Below are 20,992 nucleotides of genomic sequence, written 5' to 3'. Positions count from 1 at the left end.
GCTCAGCTGCCCTCCATTAAAATGACTCACTTCTCAGTGGCATAGGCCTGTGTGGTGTCACCTAAATGAGGCCCTAGCAGGTCCAACTGTGCCATCCAAATAATATAGTGTTAAACATGAATTGAATATGGATTTCAGCAGAGCAGAATGATAAGGCACATCAAGTCAGTGTGTGGTATCACTGACAGTAAAGTGGGTTGTAGGCTACTTTCCTCTGTTATGTATGCTGCAATGTGTCCTCTCTCTCTTTGATCAAACAGATGTCATTTGAGAAAGTCCCAAACATTCTACCGTGGTATCGTTTACCCACGCGGGGTTTTCATCTCTTTATTTAAAGATTGGAATATAACAGACAGTGTTGGTAGTGCGTTCTCCGCAGATAAAACACAGTCCTCGCATTCCTAATGAAATGTATCTGTTGAGGGGTGGGCGCCCGGTGTTGGGTTACAGCGCGGTAGCCCCTCCCTGCTCTCCGGGACAGAGAGAGGGGATTGTTCGTCGGCGGCGGTACCGCGGTAGCAGCAGGCCACAGCGCCCCACACGCATGCTCAGTGGCGAGTCAATGGAAGGAGCCCTCAGATGACGGATGCAAACGTCTGGGCATGACAGCCGATGTCACGGAGAGTGACAGCTTTCGCTCTCTGCTGCCGCACCTCGACTAGCCCCGAGTGACGCCCGCCAAAGAAGTGACACGGAGCCAGTCAGAACTATGCCAGAGATGGAGAAAGGGAGACCGCCGGAAAATAAACGTAGTAGGAAACCTGCGCACCCCGTCAAGAGGGAGATCAATCAAGAGATGAAGGTGAGGGAAAATGTGTGTTTTGGCTACTCTTCTTTTACTGGTGTTCCGATTGTGAATTCTTTCAAGGGCAGTTTGGGACTATTGAGACAGTGGGGGGAGAGCGCCGTGCGTACAAATCACAGTTGTAGAGGCACCGAAGCGACCCAAACTTTGATTTGTTTCATTGAAATGATTAACGCACCTCCCTTTAAAGTTGTTAATAATCTAATGCCGTTATATTATTGAATACTGACGAAATAAAAGTGATAAAACAATTGTGTAACATTAGTCCCATATTGGTGAAATAAGAGCTACAGCTATATTAGATTACCTGTCCTTGCCATAATAAACCAACTGTCGGGAAATATACTTTTCCAGGAGGATAGAAAAGTGTGTGTTTAATTAAAGTGTCAATCTTATGTTATCCAATAGGCTATTTGATATCGTGTCCACTGAATGGTAGCCCTTCTTTAGTGACGCCATGTCAGTCCAGCAGTGGCCGCGCGCAGCAATGTCCAGTGGTGTTCCAGATGTGCGTCACCACCAGACGGCAAGAACACATAACTTCTTTCCCGCTTCGGCTGCGCGCGCACTTGTTATAGTAGGATAGTCTATTACAATATAACTTATTTTTTTAAGGCATTCGAAAGAACATATTGAGTCACACTGGTCACTAGAGACTATCAGCTTAGGGCATTTGAGACATGTGAGTAAAAGGTAAGAAATATCAATGAGCTCCCCCTCAATAGGACAGAAAACCCCTAAAGGAGTTTGGGTTTTTATTCTGGTCTTTTCGTGAGAGAAGAAATTTGCTATTTTTGCATAAGTGGTTTAGATTGTAGCTTTGATATGCAGGGAGGGGTGTAGAATTACAACTTAACTAATTTTAATCAAAACATGCGAAATGCTATCGGTGCTTGATGTAAGTCAACCTGGCCTGGATCTGGGCTGGATCTGGGGGTCGGCCCTGGGTTGTTGCCTTTGGCTGGGGCTCTCTCTGTGGTTTGGGATATGGCTTGTCACTCTCACAAAGCAGATGTTTGTCTGAACTGCCAAGAAGAAACAAAAACAACATTGTGGGAAGCAAAGCATGGGGAGGGGAAAGAAAAAACGCCTGTCTCTGCCTAATGAGAAAATAGTGAGACAAAATGACACATAAATGTAATATAGGAGGACTTGCCCTGATGTAATCATTGATGTAGACTGGGCTAGTCCCATGGCAGGCAGCACACACAGACTACTACTTTGTGATTCTCAGACATGTACTGGATCTACAATATAGGCCTTGGGTTACGTGTGGTAATGAACTGGGGCTGTTGGGCTTGAAGGCCAGTGGTATAAGGGTCGGGTTATGAAATAGAGAAGGGGAAAGACAGACAGACAGACAGACAGACAGACAGACAGACAGACAGACAGACAGACGGGCGGACGGACGGACGGACGGACGGATGGACAGAAAGTCATTCAGTTAGAAAGTCAGTCAGACAGACAGACAGACAGACAGACAGAAAGTCAGACAGAGAACCAGAGTGACCGACATACTTAGAGACAGACAGACACAGTGGTTTCTGGGGCTGTCTGTCTGCGGGCTGCTCCAGTCCGGTCCAGTGTTGTGTCAGCTAAAGGATCTATTTCAACACCACAGTCGGACCCACTCCCTCCACGTCAGACTGTAGCACAGCATGGACACCAGATACTTGACTTGAATCATCGTTAGGCATATTTAGCTGGATTTGATACCTCTGTGTGCACACACGTGCTCACACACATACTTGAACGCAGACACACCACACACAGACAGACAGACACACATACACACAGAGCTCAATTTCTTTGAGGCCCTGGTGCGGAGCAGAGGTCAGTCAGTGTGAGGATAGCAGGGGGAAATAATGTGTAGTCAGTACTACAGCCCTAGTACAACACTACCACAGGCAGGCTGTCCGTGCTGGAAAAGGCTGAAACCCGAGAGGGAGTGCAGTGTCGGTTATCAGGACTGGAAGGTGCCGGGCGGAGGGGGCCAGGGAGAGGCAGAGAGAGGAGAGGGCAGGGGAGGGGAGTGAGGGGACACACAGAGAGGGACTGGAGAGTGCTGGATGCTCGGGAGAGTTGATGGGAGAGGAGCGGGTCATTTCCGAGAACCGTGGGACCTAGCGGCGGTGTAGGATGTCCCGCTCGGATTTCTGCCCATTCCAGATCGGATTTCTGCTCCAATCCCTGCTCGCTCCCAAAGCCACAGAGGCGGAGAGGTGGGCGGATGAAGAGAGAGAGCGAGACTGAGAGAGAGACCTTTGTGTTGTTTTTTAAAAACCTGGTCGTAGTAATAAAAAAGAAGCCAGGACATTCACTTCTCAACCCATCTGCTAAGAACACATTTTTAATTTTTCTCCGTCTCTCTTTTTTCCCTCAATTAAAAGAGATAAACAAACAATGATTCATAGATTTCACAATAGTATTAGGTTGAAAAACTTTTCCGTCTCCGATTTAGCAAGAGTAAACAAACTGGAATACATAATGGAAAAAGAGTCATACTGTACGCCTCTGTGTTCCCCTCTTCATTTAATCCAGGCAGGGCTGGTCTGGAAGTCAAAGGAATCCAGCACATTCATTCGGGAGTGGAAGCTCTGGTTACATTTAAAGAGTGGGATAAAAAAGTTCCACTCACAAACCTCTGATGTAATGTCACTCACAACTGAAGTTCACATTGGCTTAGCATTAGCATGCAGGGTTTTGGTTGTCCTGTCTCCCGCCATGTCCCCTGACTGACATAACCTATAATGTTGCTCAGTGATTTATTTTCCCTTTCTCCCTGTAGACGTTTGCAGAGAGCACCATGAATGAGCTCCTAGGCTGGTACGGCTATGACAAGGTGGAGCTCAGGGACACCGAGGCCACCGAGATCCGGAACTACCCCAACCGAGAGAGACGCCAGCAGCATGTCTCCGTCCTTAAAGGTGAGAAAAGGCGAGGGTCCTGTTCAGTAGGGCACATCGTAGCAAAACGTTTTGCAACGGAGAGTGGAAATCTGTGTTTTAATTGAACAAGTTCAGGTAGTGCCTTACCGTTTCAAAATGATTTCTGCCTACTGAACACAACCCAAGGTCATTAGTTCAGGTAGTATCTCCCCGTTTCACTCCCTTTCAAAACTTTTCTGCCAACTGAACAGGGCCCAGGTATCTGTACAACACAGGTAACATAGTTAACAGAGGTCAGACAGAATTCAGGGATAACCCAATAACAGAGCATACAGGTTGTTCAATCCAGACATAGTATCACTTTAAACATTTGCTAGACATACTTGCAACTTAATTCACCCTTCTTATGTTTCACTTCTTATCACCACAGTAAACCTGTATGGCTGGATTTTTCTCTTTCAAAAATGTTCAGTGCCATTGTTTTGTCAACGTCCTTTGGGCTGCATATAAATGATTTGTGTATTTAGAGTGATATAAGTGCCACCAAAACTTTCAAATGATTGAATGCAGATGACATTTATTTTATATCACTCCATACCTATGTTAGAACATAAATTGACTCTAAAGTGACCATACATATCCTCTGCCTTCCAGAAAACTCAGTGCCGAAGCCCAAGAGCTTGAACAGTAAAGTCAGCCCCTCTGCACTGGCCATGAAGAGTGGAGAGAGAGAATCATCCACTTTCTCTTCCTCTCCCAGCTCCTCCTCTTTGACCAGCCCTAAGGAGCACAAGAGTGCTCCCGGAATTGTCCCCCTTATAAAGCCATCTGCAGGTAGGGCAAACATCACACATGCACACACACACGCAAGCACTTTGTGTGACCAACTGGGTTAGAACCCGGGTCTCCTGCACGTCACAAAAGTGTGTTAGCCTGCCGAGGTAAAGCCTAGTCTTCAGGTCACAGGCAAGGTTCCTCATCACACAGGCGTGGTTCACCAAACCACGTCTGTTACATTCACACCCCATCATCATTATCATCATCCCATCGTCATCTTCATCATCATCATCATCATCATCATCACTACCACATGTAGCCTACAGTTATTTTATACAGCTGTTGATTAAACACTCACATGCTCCTAACATGCTCATCTTCTTCATCATCATCATCATCATCATCATCAATTACACTTCACATGTTGATGTTGATGCCTCTCTCCTTTGTCTCTGTCCGCAGTGGAAGACGTGCAGAATGTGCAGATAGTGTGTGTGTGGTGTCAGAAGGAGGGGGTGAAGCGCTACTCCCTCTGTATGGGCACCGAGCTGAAGAGCTTCTGTAGTGAGAAGTGCTTCGCCGCCTGCCGACGGGCCTACTTCAAACGCAACAAGGTGAGGGATTCAACCTTGATTCAACTAGGAGTCAATGGACAATTTTAGGTCTGACAAAACTGCTGCAGTTTAGATGGAAATAGAAATGAGCATGCACACACAGACACAGACACACACACACTTTAATGGTGAGAAGAGATTTCTGGCAGGTAAACAAACCCTCGAAAATGGAATACCCCTGTTTTCCTCAGTGAGGTCATCATACCGTCGTATTGATAAAAAAATGGTTAATATATGAATGTTGTCTGATGTTAGCAAGTTATTGATTTCATGAACCTTATTTCTAAGGCTACATATATTAATATGTAGCCCTGTCCTGGGTAGCTTGTGTGTGGGTGCATGCATGTGTGAGGGGGTGTTCTCCAAGCACACAAACACACACAACATACACACAAGCTACCCAGGAAAGGGCTGAAAATAGCCCATATTAATATATGTAGCCTTAGAAATAATGTTCATGAAATCAATAACTTGCTAACATCAGATAACATTAATATGTTAACCATTTCTGAGAGTCACTTGGAAAATTCATTTGATGATACAGCAATAGCAATACAAAGATATAACATCTACAGTATAGAAGAGACAGAAATGCTTATGATGGAGGTGTTGCTTTATATATTCAGAGCCATATCACTGTAATGCTTAGAGAATATATTTTGTCAAGTGTTATTGAAGTGTTGTGGTTGCAGGTTCACTTGGCACATCTAAAGCCTTTTCTGTTGCTATAGGCCACCAAGTGCTTACACTCAGTATCTAAATAATATGTGTGAAATGCTTGATAGTATATGTGATGTAAACAGAGAGGTCTACTTTCTTGGGGACCTGAATATTGACTTGTTTTCATTAAGCGGTCCACTCAAGAGGAAGCGTCTCACTGTAACCAGTGCCTGTAATCTGGTTCAGGTTATTAATCAAGCTGCCAGGGTGTTTACAAACACTACAGGAACAAGATCATCCACATGTATCGATCACATTTTTACTAATACTATAGAACTTTGTTCTAAAGCTGTATTCGTACCCATTGGATGCAGTGATCACAATATAGTGGCTATATCCAGGAAAGCCAAAGTATCAGAGATCATACAAAAGATAATGCTGTGACTCTTATGTGGATGATGTTAAAAATATTTGTTGGTCTGATGTGATTAATAATGTCACAAAAGGAGTGGCTAATAAGTCTGGCTGCACATCTGACTGGCTGACTTACTGCAAATTGAGAAATTATGTGACTAAACTCAACAAAAAGAAGAAGAAACTGTATTAAGAAGCCAAGATCAGTAATATAAAGAATGATGGAAAAAAACGTTGGAGTACTTTATATGAAATTATGGGCAGAAAGACAAATTCAACTCCATCTTTCATCAAATCTGATGGCTTATTCATCACAAAACCATTTGATGTTGCATATTATATGAATGATTACTTCATTGGCAAAGTGGGCAAACTTAGGCAGGAAATGCTAACAACGAACAGTGAGCCATTGTACTCATGCATAAAAAAATAAAAATAATCAAAGAAAATCTTTGGAAGTTTGAATTTTGTAAAGTTAGTGTGAGAGAGGTGGAAAAATTATTGTTATTGTTCAATAATGACAAACCTCCTGGCATTGACAACTTAGATGGAAAGCTACTGAGGATGGTAGCTGACTCTATAGCTACTCCTATCTGTCTTATCTTTAATCTGAGCCTAGAGGAATATCTTTGTCCTCAGGCTTGGGGGGAAGCCAAAGTCATTCCGCTACCCTAGAGTGGTAAAGCCTTAGAGTAGTAAAGATTGTGGGAGCTGTACTGTTAGATTTCAGTGCTGCCTTTGATATTATTGACCATAACCTGTTATTGAGAAAACGTATGTGTTATGGCTTTTCAACCTCTGCCGTATCGTGGATTCAGAGTTATCTGTCTAATAGAACTCAGAGGGTTTTCTTTAATGGAAGCTTCTCCAATGTCAAACATGTAAAGTGTGGTGTACCGCAGAGCAGCTCTCTAGGCTCTCTACTCTTTTCTATTTTTACCAATGACCTGCCACTGGCATTAAACAAAGCATGTGTGTCCATGTATGCTGATGATTCAATCATATACTCATCAGCAACCACAGCTAATGAAGTCACTGAACCCCTTAACAAAGAATTGCAGTCTGTTTTGGAATGGGTGGTAAACTGGTGCTGAACATCTCTAAACTAAGAGCATAGTATTTGGTACAAATCATTCCCTAAGTTCTAGACCTCAACTGAATCTGGCAATGAATGGTGTGGCTGTTGAACAAGTTGAGGAGACTAAATTACTTGGTGTTACCTTAGATTGTAAACTGTCATGGTCAAAACATATAGATTAAATGATTGTGAAGATGGGGAGAGGACTGTCCGTAATAAAATAAATGCTCTGCTTTTTTGACACCACACTCCAAAAAGCAAGTCCTGCAGGCTCTAGTTTTGTCTTATCTTGGTTATTGTCCAGTCGTGTGGTCGAGTGCTGCAAAGTAAGACCTAGTTAAGCTGAGCAACACGTCTTGCTCTTCGTTGAAATCAGAGGGCTAATATAAATACTATAGCTCTGACACACACACTTACCCCCACCAGACATGCCACCAGGGATCTTTTCAGTCCCCAAATCCAGAACAAATTCAAGAAAGCGTACAGTATTATATAGAGCCATTATTGCATGGAACTCCGTCCCATCTCATATTGCTCAAATGAACAGAAAACCTGGTTTAAAAAAACTGATGAAGCAACACCTCACGGCACAACGCCTCTCCCCTATTTGACCTATATAGTTTGTGTGTATGTATTGATATGTAGGCTACGTGTGTTTTTTTTTAAATTGATGTAGTCTGTCCCTGAGCTGTTCTTGTCTATTAATGTTCTGTATTATGTCATGTTTCATGTTTTGTGTGGACCCCCAGGAAGAGTAGCTGTTGCTTTCGCAACAGCTAATGGGGATCCTAATAGAGTACAAAAAAAAATACACACATACACAAACACACACACATGCTGGGTTCTAATAGACAGGCCAGTGTTTGGAGGGTGGGAAGGGGTCAAAGTTCGCAGAGGACACTTAGGGCTCTATTCAATCTGTATCGCTGAAACATTACAGATTGGGTGAAAGAAATATAAAGGTCATTTTCGTATGCAGCATTTACCGGGAATGCAGTCTAGGCTAACGCGGGAACATATCCTTTAAATTTCAATCACGCTGTAACGCTGAACTTGTGCGATACGGATTCAATAAAGCCCTTAGTATCAGTTTCGCCTTAATGGAGAAAGGGCCTGTCATCACGCGGCTTGGGTAGGGAGGACAGGGAAGCAGTGCCCATACACAAATCCTCTCCCATACACATTACCACCATTTTTCACCCTCCATCCAAGACATGGATATCCCCTCTTAGAGGCGCGGGGGTGTCAGGCAAGGCTATCCCCTTTCAACATTTCTGTTGTTAATGTGGCGCTAGGTTTTATTCATACAACAACAGACAGGGGGGAAAGAGGGAGTTGTCTGCTGCCTACCCTCTATGTTTTTGGGTGGTGGAGGTGGGGATGGAACCGTGGCCATTGGCTTGTCCCTGCTTGTCTCACTAAGGAAGAAGGGCAGGGGCCCTGGGGGCAAGGTGTCCACTTTCAGCGCATACCTTACCTGCAGCTGCCTCATGTTTCGTAACTCAACACAACTTAGTGGGTCACAGAGAAGGGGCGTGCTCACCGCTCGCAGATCCACACAGGATCAGCTTACATGAATCGGGAGGAATTTCCTATATTAATACAGCCGGACCATTGACAATAATAGAAGGGTTTGTCATCTATTTTATCTTACCAAGACTTTCCAAAACATTCCCTTTGTTTCAGTGACCTCAAAGCCCACAGGTCAGTGTACTCTGTTACTTTGAACCCCTATGACGAGGCGAATCGTGCAGTGGTTATTTTGGGATTGGTTATGTAAGTTTGCTTTAATGACCAAGAGAGCCATCCATGATGACTTAAAGCAAATGTTACCTCATCAACGCTTGGTGCTTAAATCCCATAGTGGTTCAACTGAATCCAGGCTGTACTCTGAAAAAGCTTTAACTCAATCCTGGGACGTGTTCATTAGGGCACACAATGTCTTAAAACATTTTGCAACGGAGATTTAAAAAAAAAGTTTCTTATTGGACAAATCCAGGTAGTCCCTCCCTGTTTCAGTCCGTTTTTGGTTTGTTTGGTGCCTAATGAACATGACCGTTTGATCGTTTGTTATAAGTGTATAATGATGTGGCTTTGACCACGTCCGTCAGGCCCGGGATGAGGATCTCAATGGAAGTGAGCGATCCCCCCAACACACCCATGCTGACGACTCACCCCGACTGGTGCTGAAGATGAACAGCGGTGGGGCCAGAGTAAGAACAGAACATAATCCACTTAATGGAAATACTAAAGTTACTCAAATATTTTTGCTCAAAGACTAGCAATGCAGTCATGCATGTTGTACAGCTACTTCAAAACATTAAGGGGCAGTTTCCAGGACACAGATTAATTCTTTTTAGTCTAGGAGTAGGCTTAATCTGGGAATGACTGGGAAACTGCCCCTTAAATTGATAGTTCAGCTATTTTCCATATATAGATATTTGTTTCCTTAAAGTAGGCTATGGACAAGGAGATGCTGCAATCCACATTAGCATTTTGTGACCAATTCCCCATGCAAATTAATCTCCCCTGTTTAGAATGTATTACGTTTAATGCCCAAAGCATAAAAAAATAACACAATTAATTTAATATGATTTGGCCATGAAATGTAACACCTGCTAAATCGGGAAGATTGCCTTACGTGGGGAATTCATCCCAAATGTTGAAGTCACTCATTGTCCATTATAAAACTGCTCTATTCAAATAATGTTATACATTCCACATTCAAATCATTGGTTTTCCCTTTTCACGTGGCACTATAGTAATTCTCCACAGTCCCTCTCGCCCGTACCGCAGGTGTGCAACTGGTGCAAACACGTCCGCCACACCAAAGAGTACCTGGACTTTGGCGCAGGTGCGGAGCGGCTCCAGTTCTGCAGCACCAAGTGCTTGAACCAGTACAAGATGGACGTGTTCTACAGAGAGGCCAGGGCGGCTCTCACCAGCTCCAGCCCAGGCCCAGGAAGACCCACCCAGGATGGGAGAACTGAGTCCATCGGAGGGGGTCAGAACCAGAAACTCCTGACCCCCGAATCGTGGAACAACGGCGCGGGGGTCATGCGTGGGAGTACCAGATCACCCAAAGGGCCCATGCCGATCTACAGCACAGCGGCGTCAAGGACTGTGTCTCCATCTGAGGCATCGTCCTTGTCCTCCAAGGTCCCCGTCTCGGGGCTGAGACACCTGGAGAGGCATGTCCTGCCACCGCTGCCAACCCCGGAGGTGGCAAGCCACCACCCCATCCCCCATCCTCCTCCTCGCCCCCCCATGGAGCACCACCAGCACCACCAGGCAATGCCTCAGATCCCGCTGCCTTTCATCCAGCCCCCCCTCCATGCCCAGGGCCTGACGAGCCCCCTCGCCAACCCCCACAGGGGCCACCCTGGCCCCCCTTCCAGCCCCATCCACCGGTCCACCCCTCACTCCCCCCACCACCCCCCCCACCTCCAGCCCCCCTCAGCCTCCTCCATGAACCCACCAAGAATGCACCCCTACCCGGGGGCCTACTTCCCCGGCCTGCACTCCCCCCCTATGATGGGGCCTCGTGGCCCTGTGCCCATGCCGCATATGATGAACTTCGGGAGATGGCCGTCCCTAGGCCCCTTCTTCCCTCAGCCCACGGTTCTGGTGCCCTACCCCATTATTGTACCCATCCCTATCCCCATCCCCATCCCTATCCCCATACCAATACCCACTAAGCCTTCCCCCTCAGACCCCCTAGGGATCCCCCCTAGTGGGGTTATCCAGCCCGTGCCAGAGGGAATGGAGAGGGGGTGCTCCAGTGGTGTCAAACTGCCCTCTCCCAGGAGCTCTGTGCCAAACATATTAGGTAGAACCACCAACCAGGGTCTCCCCTTGCCCTCAGAACACCCCAAAAGGGATATCACAGATTGGGTTAAATCAGAGAGGCAGGCTCCGTCGCCCATGTCGTCCCCCCACAGTGCAGCATCCTCCCCCAGGGCATTCTACGATGCTTCCCCCTCTTCCACCACAGTGATTGAGGCACTGTCAGACTTTAAGCTGGGCCAGCAGCAGCAGCAGCCAGAGAGACAGCTCATTCAGAGAGTGCTTCAGAGGACCCCAGTCAAGCTGGAGCCCAACCCCCACGGAATGGTGGACCTGTCGGGTCCGTGGGAGCCCGGAGCGGGGCAAAGCACCAGGGTAGTGGATACCAGAGTGGACCACCGCAACCACCACCATAGCATTATCAAACCCACCCCTCCACCACCCCAGTCCCCCCCTCCCCCGCACGACACTTCCTACCCCCAAAGCCCAAACACACGACACCCCTCGCACACTCCACCAGCGACCAGAGGGGGATGCAGCAGCCCTCCCTGTGAGACCGCCACCTCCTTCCCCCTGACGTCCCCGGACATCCCTAACCGAACGACTACGTCATCATCGCACGACCCTGTTCCCAGCCCAGACTCCTCCCAGTCCCAGAGAGAGGCCCTGCTCCTTGGCCCTGACTCTGTCCTCAGCGAGCTGGTGGCGGTCAAAGAGAACAGCTACTCCAATGGCCAGGTTCAGGGGAGGGACCAGGGCCAGGTCCCTCCCCTCCCCACTAGCCAATCAGAGGAGCCCTCGGCCGGTGGCGACCCTAAGGACCCCCACATCTCCGATGAGGACCATGCCTACGCCCTGCCCACCCCCACCCCTACACCCACCAGGACGGGCAGTGTCCCCGCCACCACCCACACCACACTCCTCCTGCCCAAGCTCAGGGACAAGGGCGCCCTGCGGAGCCCACCGAGTGTGGCTGGGCCTGGGGACATGGAGCCTGCTCTGAAGAGACGGTGCCTCCGCATCCGAGATCAGAACAAGTAGAAGAGGAGGTGGGTGTTGCTTGTTACACAGGCTTTTGGGGCACTGTAACGTATGTTTTCTTTGGGTGTGGGGGGGGGTTAGGATACCTAGAGGAATCTGAATGAGAAAGACATAATACAGGTGAAGATTAGATGAAGGAACTTCCATATAGATTAAATAACCTTAGAAGAAGGTATACAATTAACTGTTTATATCTATCACAAACAATCAAAGACACACACACTCGCGTGCCCTGTCAAATCCCCATATGAAACAGTCCAACATCCAAACAAAGCGTTGTCACTGTAACAGGCCCTGCATGGTGAGGTGATCTCTTTTCAAAGTGACTCTCACTGTCTCTCTTCTCTGTTCCTTCCCTTAGCCTAGCTGTAATCCTAGAGCTGTGGGGAGTGCCAGGTTACTGGGATTCTCTCTCTTTGGCGCCATTCTGTTTAGTGGCCATACGCATATTGTGTAACAGTGTGCGTGCGTGTGTGCTTTTGGGAATATCCCATTGGCTCCATTGCACCAGGCAAGCTCAATCAAACACTGTTGATTCAAATACATTTTGAGAACTCAGCTAGCACACTTGGTTCCAAAGCCATACATTTCCTGACCGGTAAAACTGAAAGTTTTTTAAACGTTCTGAGAAAATTTCACCTGTTCTGTGTACATGTTTAGGTTGCAGGGAGGTTCTGATCAGAACCTTTATTGTAGCACAGCGTCAGTGAGATTCGAACCTATGTTCTTCTCTTCCTTTATTCATGGTATTAGTCCACTGCACCACCAGGATGGAGCTAACATGCAATGTTTTCTTTTTACTCATACAAAGCTGTTCATTTTAGTCTGTTCAAACAAACCCCATTTCAACTGAAACAAGCACTCATTAACCCTAACAGTCCAAAGACCCCAGCAAAAATCAGCTTTTCATTTATCTGACCTTCATTTATCTGATTGTCCAGCATTTATATTTAGCCTCACAATGAATTGTTTTACCATTTTATTTTCAGGACAACCAGGGCTACAAGTAGAACACAAAACTATTTGTCATAAACAGTTGCATTCATGAGTTTTATTGACAAATGACACAAAAACACAAGGTCCGCCAAAGCAAAAACCTGATAGAGATTAATTTATATGAATGCTGTAAGTACAGAAATGTTTTGCTCAGTGGGAAATGAGTATCCTACTAGTCAGTGACAACTGTGTGGAGTTTGTGACAGAAACTATGGGAGCTTATTACAGTATTATAGACAATATATCCTGGGATTTCCTATGATCTTCTATATAGAAGAACCCCTTACCTTCTAACAACTCTTGTGTAGCTTGTGAGTGTCGTAGAGCAACACGTTACATGTTTGTGAGAGTCTCAGCTTTTCATGGATAGGTTGTAATAGTTTGTAGCTCAAACCATTCAGACTCTACAGGCATGTTTGTAAAAAGACCCAACCCGAGCCCGTTCGGGATCCGCCCTTGTCTCACAAACACTGCTCTAGCTCAGCCCCCATTATTCACAGTGTCCGAGGGTGAGGTCGATTGATCAAGGTTGATCACCCAAAGGATTGGGTACTGCCAAAGGTCCACACTTTGTGATATTCCTTTCTCCCATGAACCACCACTCCTCCATTCCAGCCCTCTTTCTGGCGTTACCTTGGAGACAGCGGCGATCGGCAGACTCGAAGGCGCTGTGAATATGAGAGCCTGTGTGTGTGTGTGTGTGTGTACTATGAATATGAGAGCCAGCCCACAGTGATAGAGCTCTGGGGCTTCATTAGAAAACTGAGCAGCAGAACTGGAACGATCTGGTTACGTGTGTCACAACGACACTGACATGCAATACTGGCCCTGGCGCCGTCGCTCGGTCTCACTCCCATGTAGGAGTTTAGTGGTGTGCAATCATCTCTTCTAGTCTCATTTAGTAGCATTTATTGGCATTCTCTTCTCTCCTCATCTCCCCAATTCTTTCTTCTCCTCTCCTCTACACTCCCGTCCTGTACTCTTCTCCTCTTCTCTCCTCTCCTCCCTTCCCCTCCCCTCCCCTCTCTCTTCTCTGTTTCTCTACTATCTCTCCTTCCTCTTTTCCTTTCCTCTCCTCTCCTATTCCCTTCTCTCACTTCACAGCTTCTTCCTGCCAACCAGATGTTCTATGGAAGACATAAACTACATTACAGTAACAACCCTAATGACCAATCAGATTGGAATCCTCCTTACTTTCGACAAATCAGAACGGTCTCCAGTTTCCCCTTTTCTGATTGTTCATTCAAATGGTCCTTTTGCCACCCAGAGCTGTGCGATTATATGCTTATGTTTCCGTTTTTGATTTCCAGTTACCTCTACTTCCTCCCTTCTCCCCTCCCATATCGAAAACCTCAAAAGGTCAAGGGTCATCTTAATAACTGTGTCTGAAAGTGAAAAATATGGCTATTGGCAGAGAGCAACACATAACCCCATAACTGTTTATTAAATATTCCCAAAAGCCATGTGCCAGAAGTATTAAACAATCCTCTTTCGCAGAAGTCCCGGCTTCACCCTTTGTCATTTGTTATGGTTTCGCGTGGTTCCCCTTAGTAACCAATACATATGAAAATCACAGCATGTTGCTGGCGTTGTGCAGGTGGATTTATTGCTTGGTGTTCTGTGTAAGTGGAGCCGGTGTGTATGTGTTTGTGTGTGTGTGTTTTTGGTTTTACTATCTTTGTGGGGACCAGAAGTCCTCACAAGGATAGTAAAATAAGGAACATTTGGACAAGTGGGGACATTTCGCCAGTCCCCACAAGGAAAAATACTATTTTAGGCTTAATGGTTAGGTTTAGGGTTAGGGTTGCAATTAGGGTTAGGGTTACAATTAGGGTTAGGGGCTAGGGTTAGGAGCAGTGCTTAATTTGAGTCGGAACCTATTTGGCCGGATCCTGTACATCTCGTGGCATGAAAAATTATTGTCTCTCACAGAACTAGAATGAGATTCACTTTCTATGATCTCTCTCCCGCTCTCCTGTCTGATAGTCATGAGCCTGCAACTCTCATCTCTCCAGCATTGCACTTCATAATTTATTTCCTTATAGGGTTCTGGAGCAGCTGTAGCACGCCTCATAAATTGAAATACATTTGCCAACGTTATAGAGTTACTGCTGTCTGTTCAGAAATAAATGAAATAATTCAGAATAGCCTACTACACCACAGTAGCGGTGCGTGGGTAAAATCTCTGGGGAAGCCCACCCCCAGAAAAGCCATATTACAAACTATGTGATGTGATAATTGCATTGTTTGCTCTATAACCTGTTAATTCATATGCCTTGCAATTGTGATATATAGGCCTAAAGGCCCAGACAATAAGAAGACACAGTGGCAGAATAAATTCAACAACATTTGTTTTATCACCGGATAGCAACCTCTGTCCAGTGAAGTCCACAAAGCATATTGTATGTACAGTAACAGACAGTTACATGACCTACAGCATGGTCAAGTCAAGTTCATGTTTCCGACATTTTCGGACCACTAAACAATTATTGATTTAGAGCCACAGAGAGTTACCGCAAGTCGCAAAGAAAACAGGAGCTGCCTCCACTATTCCAGCACTATTTCAACTTCAACATTTCAACATCATCAAATCACCTCTGCTTAGTCTAATACAGTGAAAACTAAAAGATACCAAAAACTATTTAGTCCAATCAACATAAGCTAAATATGATGTTGCTACAGTGGTTTGCGAAAGTATTCACCCCCCTTGGCATTTTTCCTGTTTTGTTTCCTTACAACCTGGAATTGAAATATATTTGTTGGGTGTTTGTATCATTTGATTTACACAACATGCCTACCACTTTGAAGATGCAAAATATTTCTTATTGTGAAACAAACAAGAAATAAGACAAAAAAAAACAGAAACCTTGAGCGTGCATATCTATTCACCCCCCCCAAAAGTCAATACTTTGTAGAGCCACCTTTTGCAGCAATTACAGCTGCAAGTTTCTTGGGGTATGTCTCTATAAGCTTGGCACATCTAGCCACTGGGATTTTTGCCCATTCTTCAAGGCAAATCTGCTCCAGCTCCTTCAAGTTGGATGGGTTCCACTGGTGTACAGCAATCTTTAAGTCATACCACAGATTCTCAATTGGATTCAGGTCTGGGCTTTGACTAGGCCATTCAAAGACATTTAAATGTTTCCCCTTAAACCCCTCGAGTGTTGCTTTAGCAGTATGCTTAGGGTAATTTTCCTGCTGGGAGGTGAACCTCTGTCCCAGTCTCAAATCTCTGGAAGACTGAAACAGGTTTCCCTCAAGAATTTCCCTGTATTTAGCGCCATCCATCATTCCTTCAATTCTGACCAGTTTCCCAGTCCCTGCCGATGAAAAACATCCCCACAGCATGATGCTGCCACCACCATGCTTCACTGTGGGGATGGTGTTCTCGGGGTGATGAGAGGTGTTGGGTTTGCGCCAGACATAGCGTTTTCCTTGATGGCCAGAAAGCTCATATTTTAGTCTCATCTGACCAGAGTACCTTCTTCCATATGTTTGGGGAGTCTCCCACATGCCTTTTGGCGAACACCAAACGTGTCTGCTTATTTTTTTCTTTAATAATGGCTTTTTTTCTGGCCACTCGGACAGATACTCCAATCTCCGCTGTGGAGCTTTGCAGCTCCTTCAGGGTTTTCTTTGGTCTCTTTGTTGCCTCTCTGATTAATTCCCTCCTTGCCTGGTCTGTGAGTTTTGGTGGGCGGCCCTCTCTTGGCAGGATTTTAGTGGTGCCATATTCTTTCCATTTATTAATAATGGATTTAATGGTGCTCCGTGGGAAGTTCAAAGCGTCGTATATTTTTTTATAACCCAACCCTGATCCATACTTCTCCACAACTTTGTCCCTGACCTGTTTGGAGAGCTCCTTGGTTTTCATGGTGCGCTTGCTTGGTGGTGCCCCTTGCTTAGTGGTGTTGCAGACTCTGGGGCCTTTCAGAACAGGTGTATATATACTGAGATCATATGACAGATCATGTGACACTTTATTTTACTAATTATGTGACTTCTGAAGGTAATTGGTTGCACCAGATCTTATTTAGGGGCTTCATAGCAAAGGGGGTGAATAAATATCCACGCACCACTTTTACGTTTTTATCTTTTAGAATTTTTTTAAACAAGTAATTTTTTTTCATTTCACTTCACCAATTTGGACTATTTTGTGTATGTCCATTACATGAAAATCCATTTAAATTACAGGTTGTACTGTAACAAAATAGGAAAAACGGCAAGGGGGATGAATACTTTTGCAAGGCATTGTATGTGTGTGCGTGTGTATACAGTATGTGTGTATGCTGAGGGTGTGTATGATAACGTGTGTGTGTGTGTGTGTGTGTGTGTATGTGTTTGTGTGTGTGTGTGTGTGCATACGTCGTGAGTGCTTTTGTGTAATGGGAGCCGGTCTGCGTTCATAGTCGACTGACTTCAGCTTAGCACCTCTCAGTGCAGAGGTTAATATGGCTGTCCAGTTACATTGTGTTCGCTGCCAAAAGTTTCTTTAAAAAACTTTTAGCAGCGAACAAAATCAACAGGCCAACTGGAGGATTTTAGGATTTCACCTCAGGAAATAGCCCGGTTTCGTCTCAGTTTTCCCTGCCTTTATTTGGCCTATTTTATTGCCACGTGTAACTAGATCCCTCCACATGGGTATTTGCAGAGCGTTTGAAACTTAAACGGAGAGGGACAAAGGGAATAGAGAGTTAGAGAGTACAGAGCCATGGCTTCTTGTGTGTGTGTGTGTGTGCATCCGTCTGTGCATGTGTGTATGTGTGTGTGTGTGCGAGTGTGTGTTCAGCACAGATGTTCTTGGTTTGATAATGCCCTATGCAACAGTTATCTGGGTGTTGACATATCTAAAAGCCTCATTCTCACAGTGTTTATGTTGAGTGGGTGGATTAAGGAAGGGAGGATTGACAGAATAGGAGGGCAGCTCTAAAACTATGGTATAGATGTAAATGGCCCTACAATTCAAATCTCTTTCTCTCTCTCTCATCCCCCTTTCTCTCTCTCTCTGCCTCTGTCTTTTTCTTTCTGTCTCTCTTTCACTCTCTCCATGTCTCTTTCTTTCTCCCGCTCTCTCTCTTTCTCCCTCTCTCTCTCTCTGTATATGATGAACAGGCTCACTGTTTTACACTGTACAGCGATACCAGATCCAGTGCCCCGCCCTCTTGTGGACATCATCAGAACCAATGCCCTCTCTCCAACCCATTCCTCAGCCAATCAGTCGGCCACCAGGGAGATTGGCCCCACCCTTCTTCAGACCACGAGGTGCCAATCAAGGAAGCAGTCCAATGGGGGAAGCAGCCCAAGATGTGGACTTCCAGTACATTCACAGCATCTTCGGACTTCCGCAGAGCAGAGATACCTCCTTCTCTGACCACTGCCATACTCCATGAGCCTATCAGAGCCCACTGCTCAATCCTAGTCAGTGGCTCTAACACTAGACGGTGGGCTACTAGGCTCCAATCATCAGCCTTGTGTGGTCTTCTCAGATGGAGCCTGAACCTGATCTCTTTCCTGGGGAAACGGTTTGTTTTCTCTGCCCAGCTCCACACAAAGAGCCACATTGTTCCTCTCCCCCATATCCCACGCTAACTCCCCTACTCGGGTTTTGGGTTACCTGGCCGACGGGGGCTCAGGCTTCAGGAGGAGTGTCTTTTTTTGGTTGGTCTGACTGAGGGCCAGGAATATGTGTGTAGCCCCCTCTCCTTCTTTCCTCTCCTCCTCTCCACCCTGTACCCCCTGCCCAATTGCAGTATACAGTACACACACTATTCCTGAAGTGCAACTTCTTACACCAATTGCTTGTTAACTTCCTCTTTCCCTCCTATATCCTCTCACAAGGGATGAGGGTACACAAGCTCAGTTTAAGACTTTATCCTCCGGTATTTTTCTGAACTGTTTTAAGGAGGGATGGAATCTCCTGGAGCAATGAAAAATAGGAAATTATGAACTGTAAACAATGTAATATGATAACGAAAGAGAGTCCCATACAGTCAGGTCCATAAGTATTTAGACAGTAACACAATTTTGTCTCTGTACCACACCAAAATGGATTTGAAAGGAAACAATCAAAATGTGCCTTTCATCTTTAATTTAAGGGTTTTGTCAAAATTATTGTATGAACCGTGTAGGAATTACAACCATTGTTATACATAATCCTAAATTAAATTGTGAGTTTTAATACTTGGTTGCAAATCCTTTGCAGTCAATGACTGCCTGAAGTCTGGAACCCATAGACATCACCTGATGCTGGGTTTCTTCCCTGGTGATGCTCTGCCAGGCCTTTACTGCAGCTGTCTTCAGTTCCTGCTTGTTCTTGGGGTGTTTTGCCTTCAGTTTTGCCTTCAGCAAGTGAAATGCATGCTCAGTTGGATTCAGTTCAGGTGATTGACTTGGCGATAGCAGAACATTCCACTTCTTTGCCTTAAAAAAGTATTGGGTTGCTTTCGCAGTATGCGTCGGGTCATTATCCATCTACATTGTGATGCGCCGTCCAATGAGTTTTTAAGCATTTGGCTGAATCTGAGCAGATAATATAGCCCTGAACACTTCAGAATTCATCCTGCTGCTTTTGTCAGCAGTCACATCAATAAATACAATGGAACCAGTTCCATTGGCAGCCATACATGCCCACGCCATAACACTACCTCCACCATGCTTCACATATGAGGTGGTATGCTTCGGATCATGAGCAGTTCCTTCCCTTCTCTTTACTCTTCTCTTCCCATCATTCTGGTACAAGTTGATCTTTGTCTCATCTGTCCACTGGATGTTGTTGCAGAACTGTACAGGCTTTTTTAGATGTTTTTTGGCAAACTCTAATCTGGTCTTCCTGTTTTTGAGGCTTACATCTTGTGGTAAACCTTCTGTATTTGCTCTGGTGAAGTCTTCTCTTGATTGTTGACTTTGACACAGATGCTCCTACCTCCTGGAGGGTGTTCTTGATCTGGCCAACTGTTGTGAAGTGGTTTTTCTTCACCAGGGAAATGATTATTCTGTCATCCATCACAGTTGTTTTCCGTGGTCTTCCGGGCCTTTTTGTGTTCCTGAGCTCACCAGTATGTTCTTTCTTTTTAAGAATGTAGCAAATAGTTGATTTGGCCACACCTAATGTTTTTGCTATCTCTCTGATGGGTTTGTTTGGATTTTTCAGTCTAATGATGGCTTGCTTCACTGGCAGTGACAGCTCTTTGGACTTCATATTGAGGGTTAACAGCAACAGATGCCAAATGCAAATGCCACACTTGAAATCAACTCTAGACCTTTTATCTGCTTACTTGTAAATGAACTAATGAGGGAATAACATACACCAGGCCATGGAACAGCTGAGCAGTCAATTGTCCAATTACTTTTGGTCGCTTAAAAAGGGGGGGACCACATATAACAAGTGCTCTAATTCCTACACCGTTCACCCGATTTGGCTATAAATGCCCTCAAATTAAAACTGAAAGTCTGCACTTTGAGCTCATATTCATTGTTTAATTTCAACTCCAATATGCTGTGGTAGACAGCTAAAATAATAATAACTTTGTCAATGTCCAAATATTTATGGACCTGACTGTATATCGATCTACTGATATAGCTGAGATGGTAAGGGAAGTTGTGACTTGCCTGAGACCTGAAGGCTTGGCTCAAAGGGCTAACACAGTCTTGTGACACGGAGGAGACCAGGGTTTCAAACCGTCACACATGCAGTGATTTATAACACTGACTTGGTCATGGGACTTGGGCTGTGGCAACAGAGGCAGACCATTTATGATCTTTTTACCACCAATTGGTCTTTTGACCAATCAAATCAGATATTTTGTATATATATCAGAATTGGGCTGCCTGTGTAAATGCTGCCATAGAAGTAGATATTTTGAGTCTCCAAACCACTCACTCTGTTGATGCTCCTTACCTTACTCAGATAATGTGCAGTGGGCCCCTTTTGGTG

The 20,992-nt window shown here is 45.3% G+C and overlaps 1 protein-coding gene across 1 annotated transcript; it reads left to right on the top strand.

Annotated features, from left to right (window-relative positions):
* Positions 1-655: 655 nt before the first annotated feature.
* LOC311106887 (sine oculis-binding protein homolog) lies at positions 656-19,047 on the top strand. The gene is made up of 7 exons (XM_084149274.1): positions 656-802; positions 3,594-3,732; positions 4,348-4,527; positions 4,933-5,084; positions 9,348-9,449; positions 10,012-12,071; positions 18,172-19,047. The coding sequence occupies exons 1-6, from the start codon at positions 710-712 to the stop codon at positions 12,061-12,063; spliced, it is 2,718 nt and encodes a 905-aa protein (XP_084005400.1). The 5' UTR covers positions 656-709; the 3' UTR covers positions 12,064-12,071; positions 18,172-19,047.
* Positions 19,048-20,992: the final 1,945 nt, after the last annotated feature.

This window comes from Coregonus lavaretus, assembly GCF_964263955.1.
Source record: "Coregonus lavaretus genome assembly, chromosome: 31".
In the NCBI taxonomy this organism is placed as follows: Eukaryota; Metazoa; Chordata; class Actinopteri; order Salmoniformes; family Salmonidae; genus Coregonus; species Coregonus lavaretus.
Note: the sequence above shows the minus strand (reverse complement) of the source record. Positions and strands in the feature narration are given on the sequence as shown.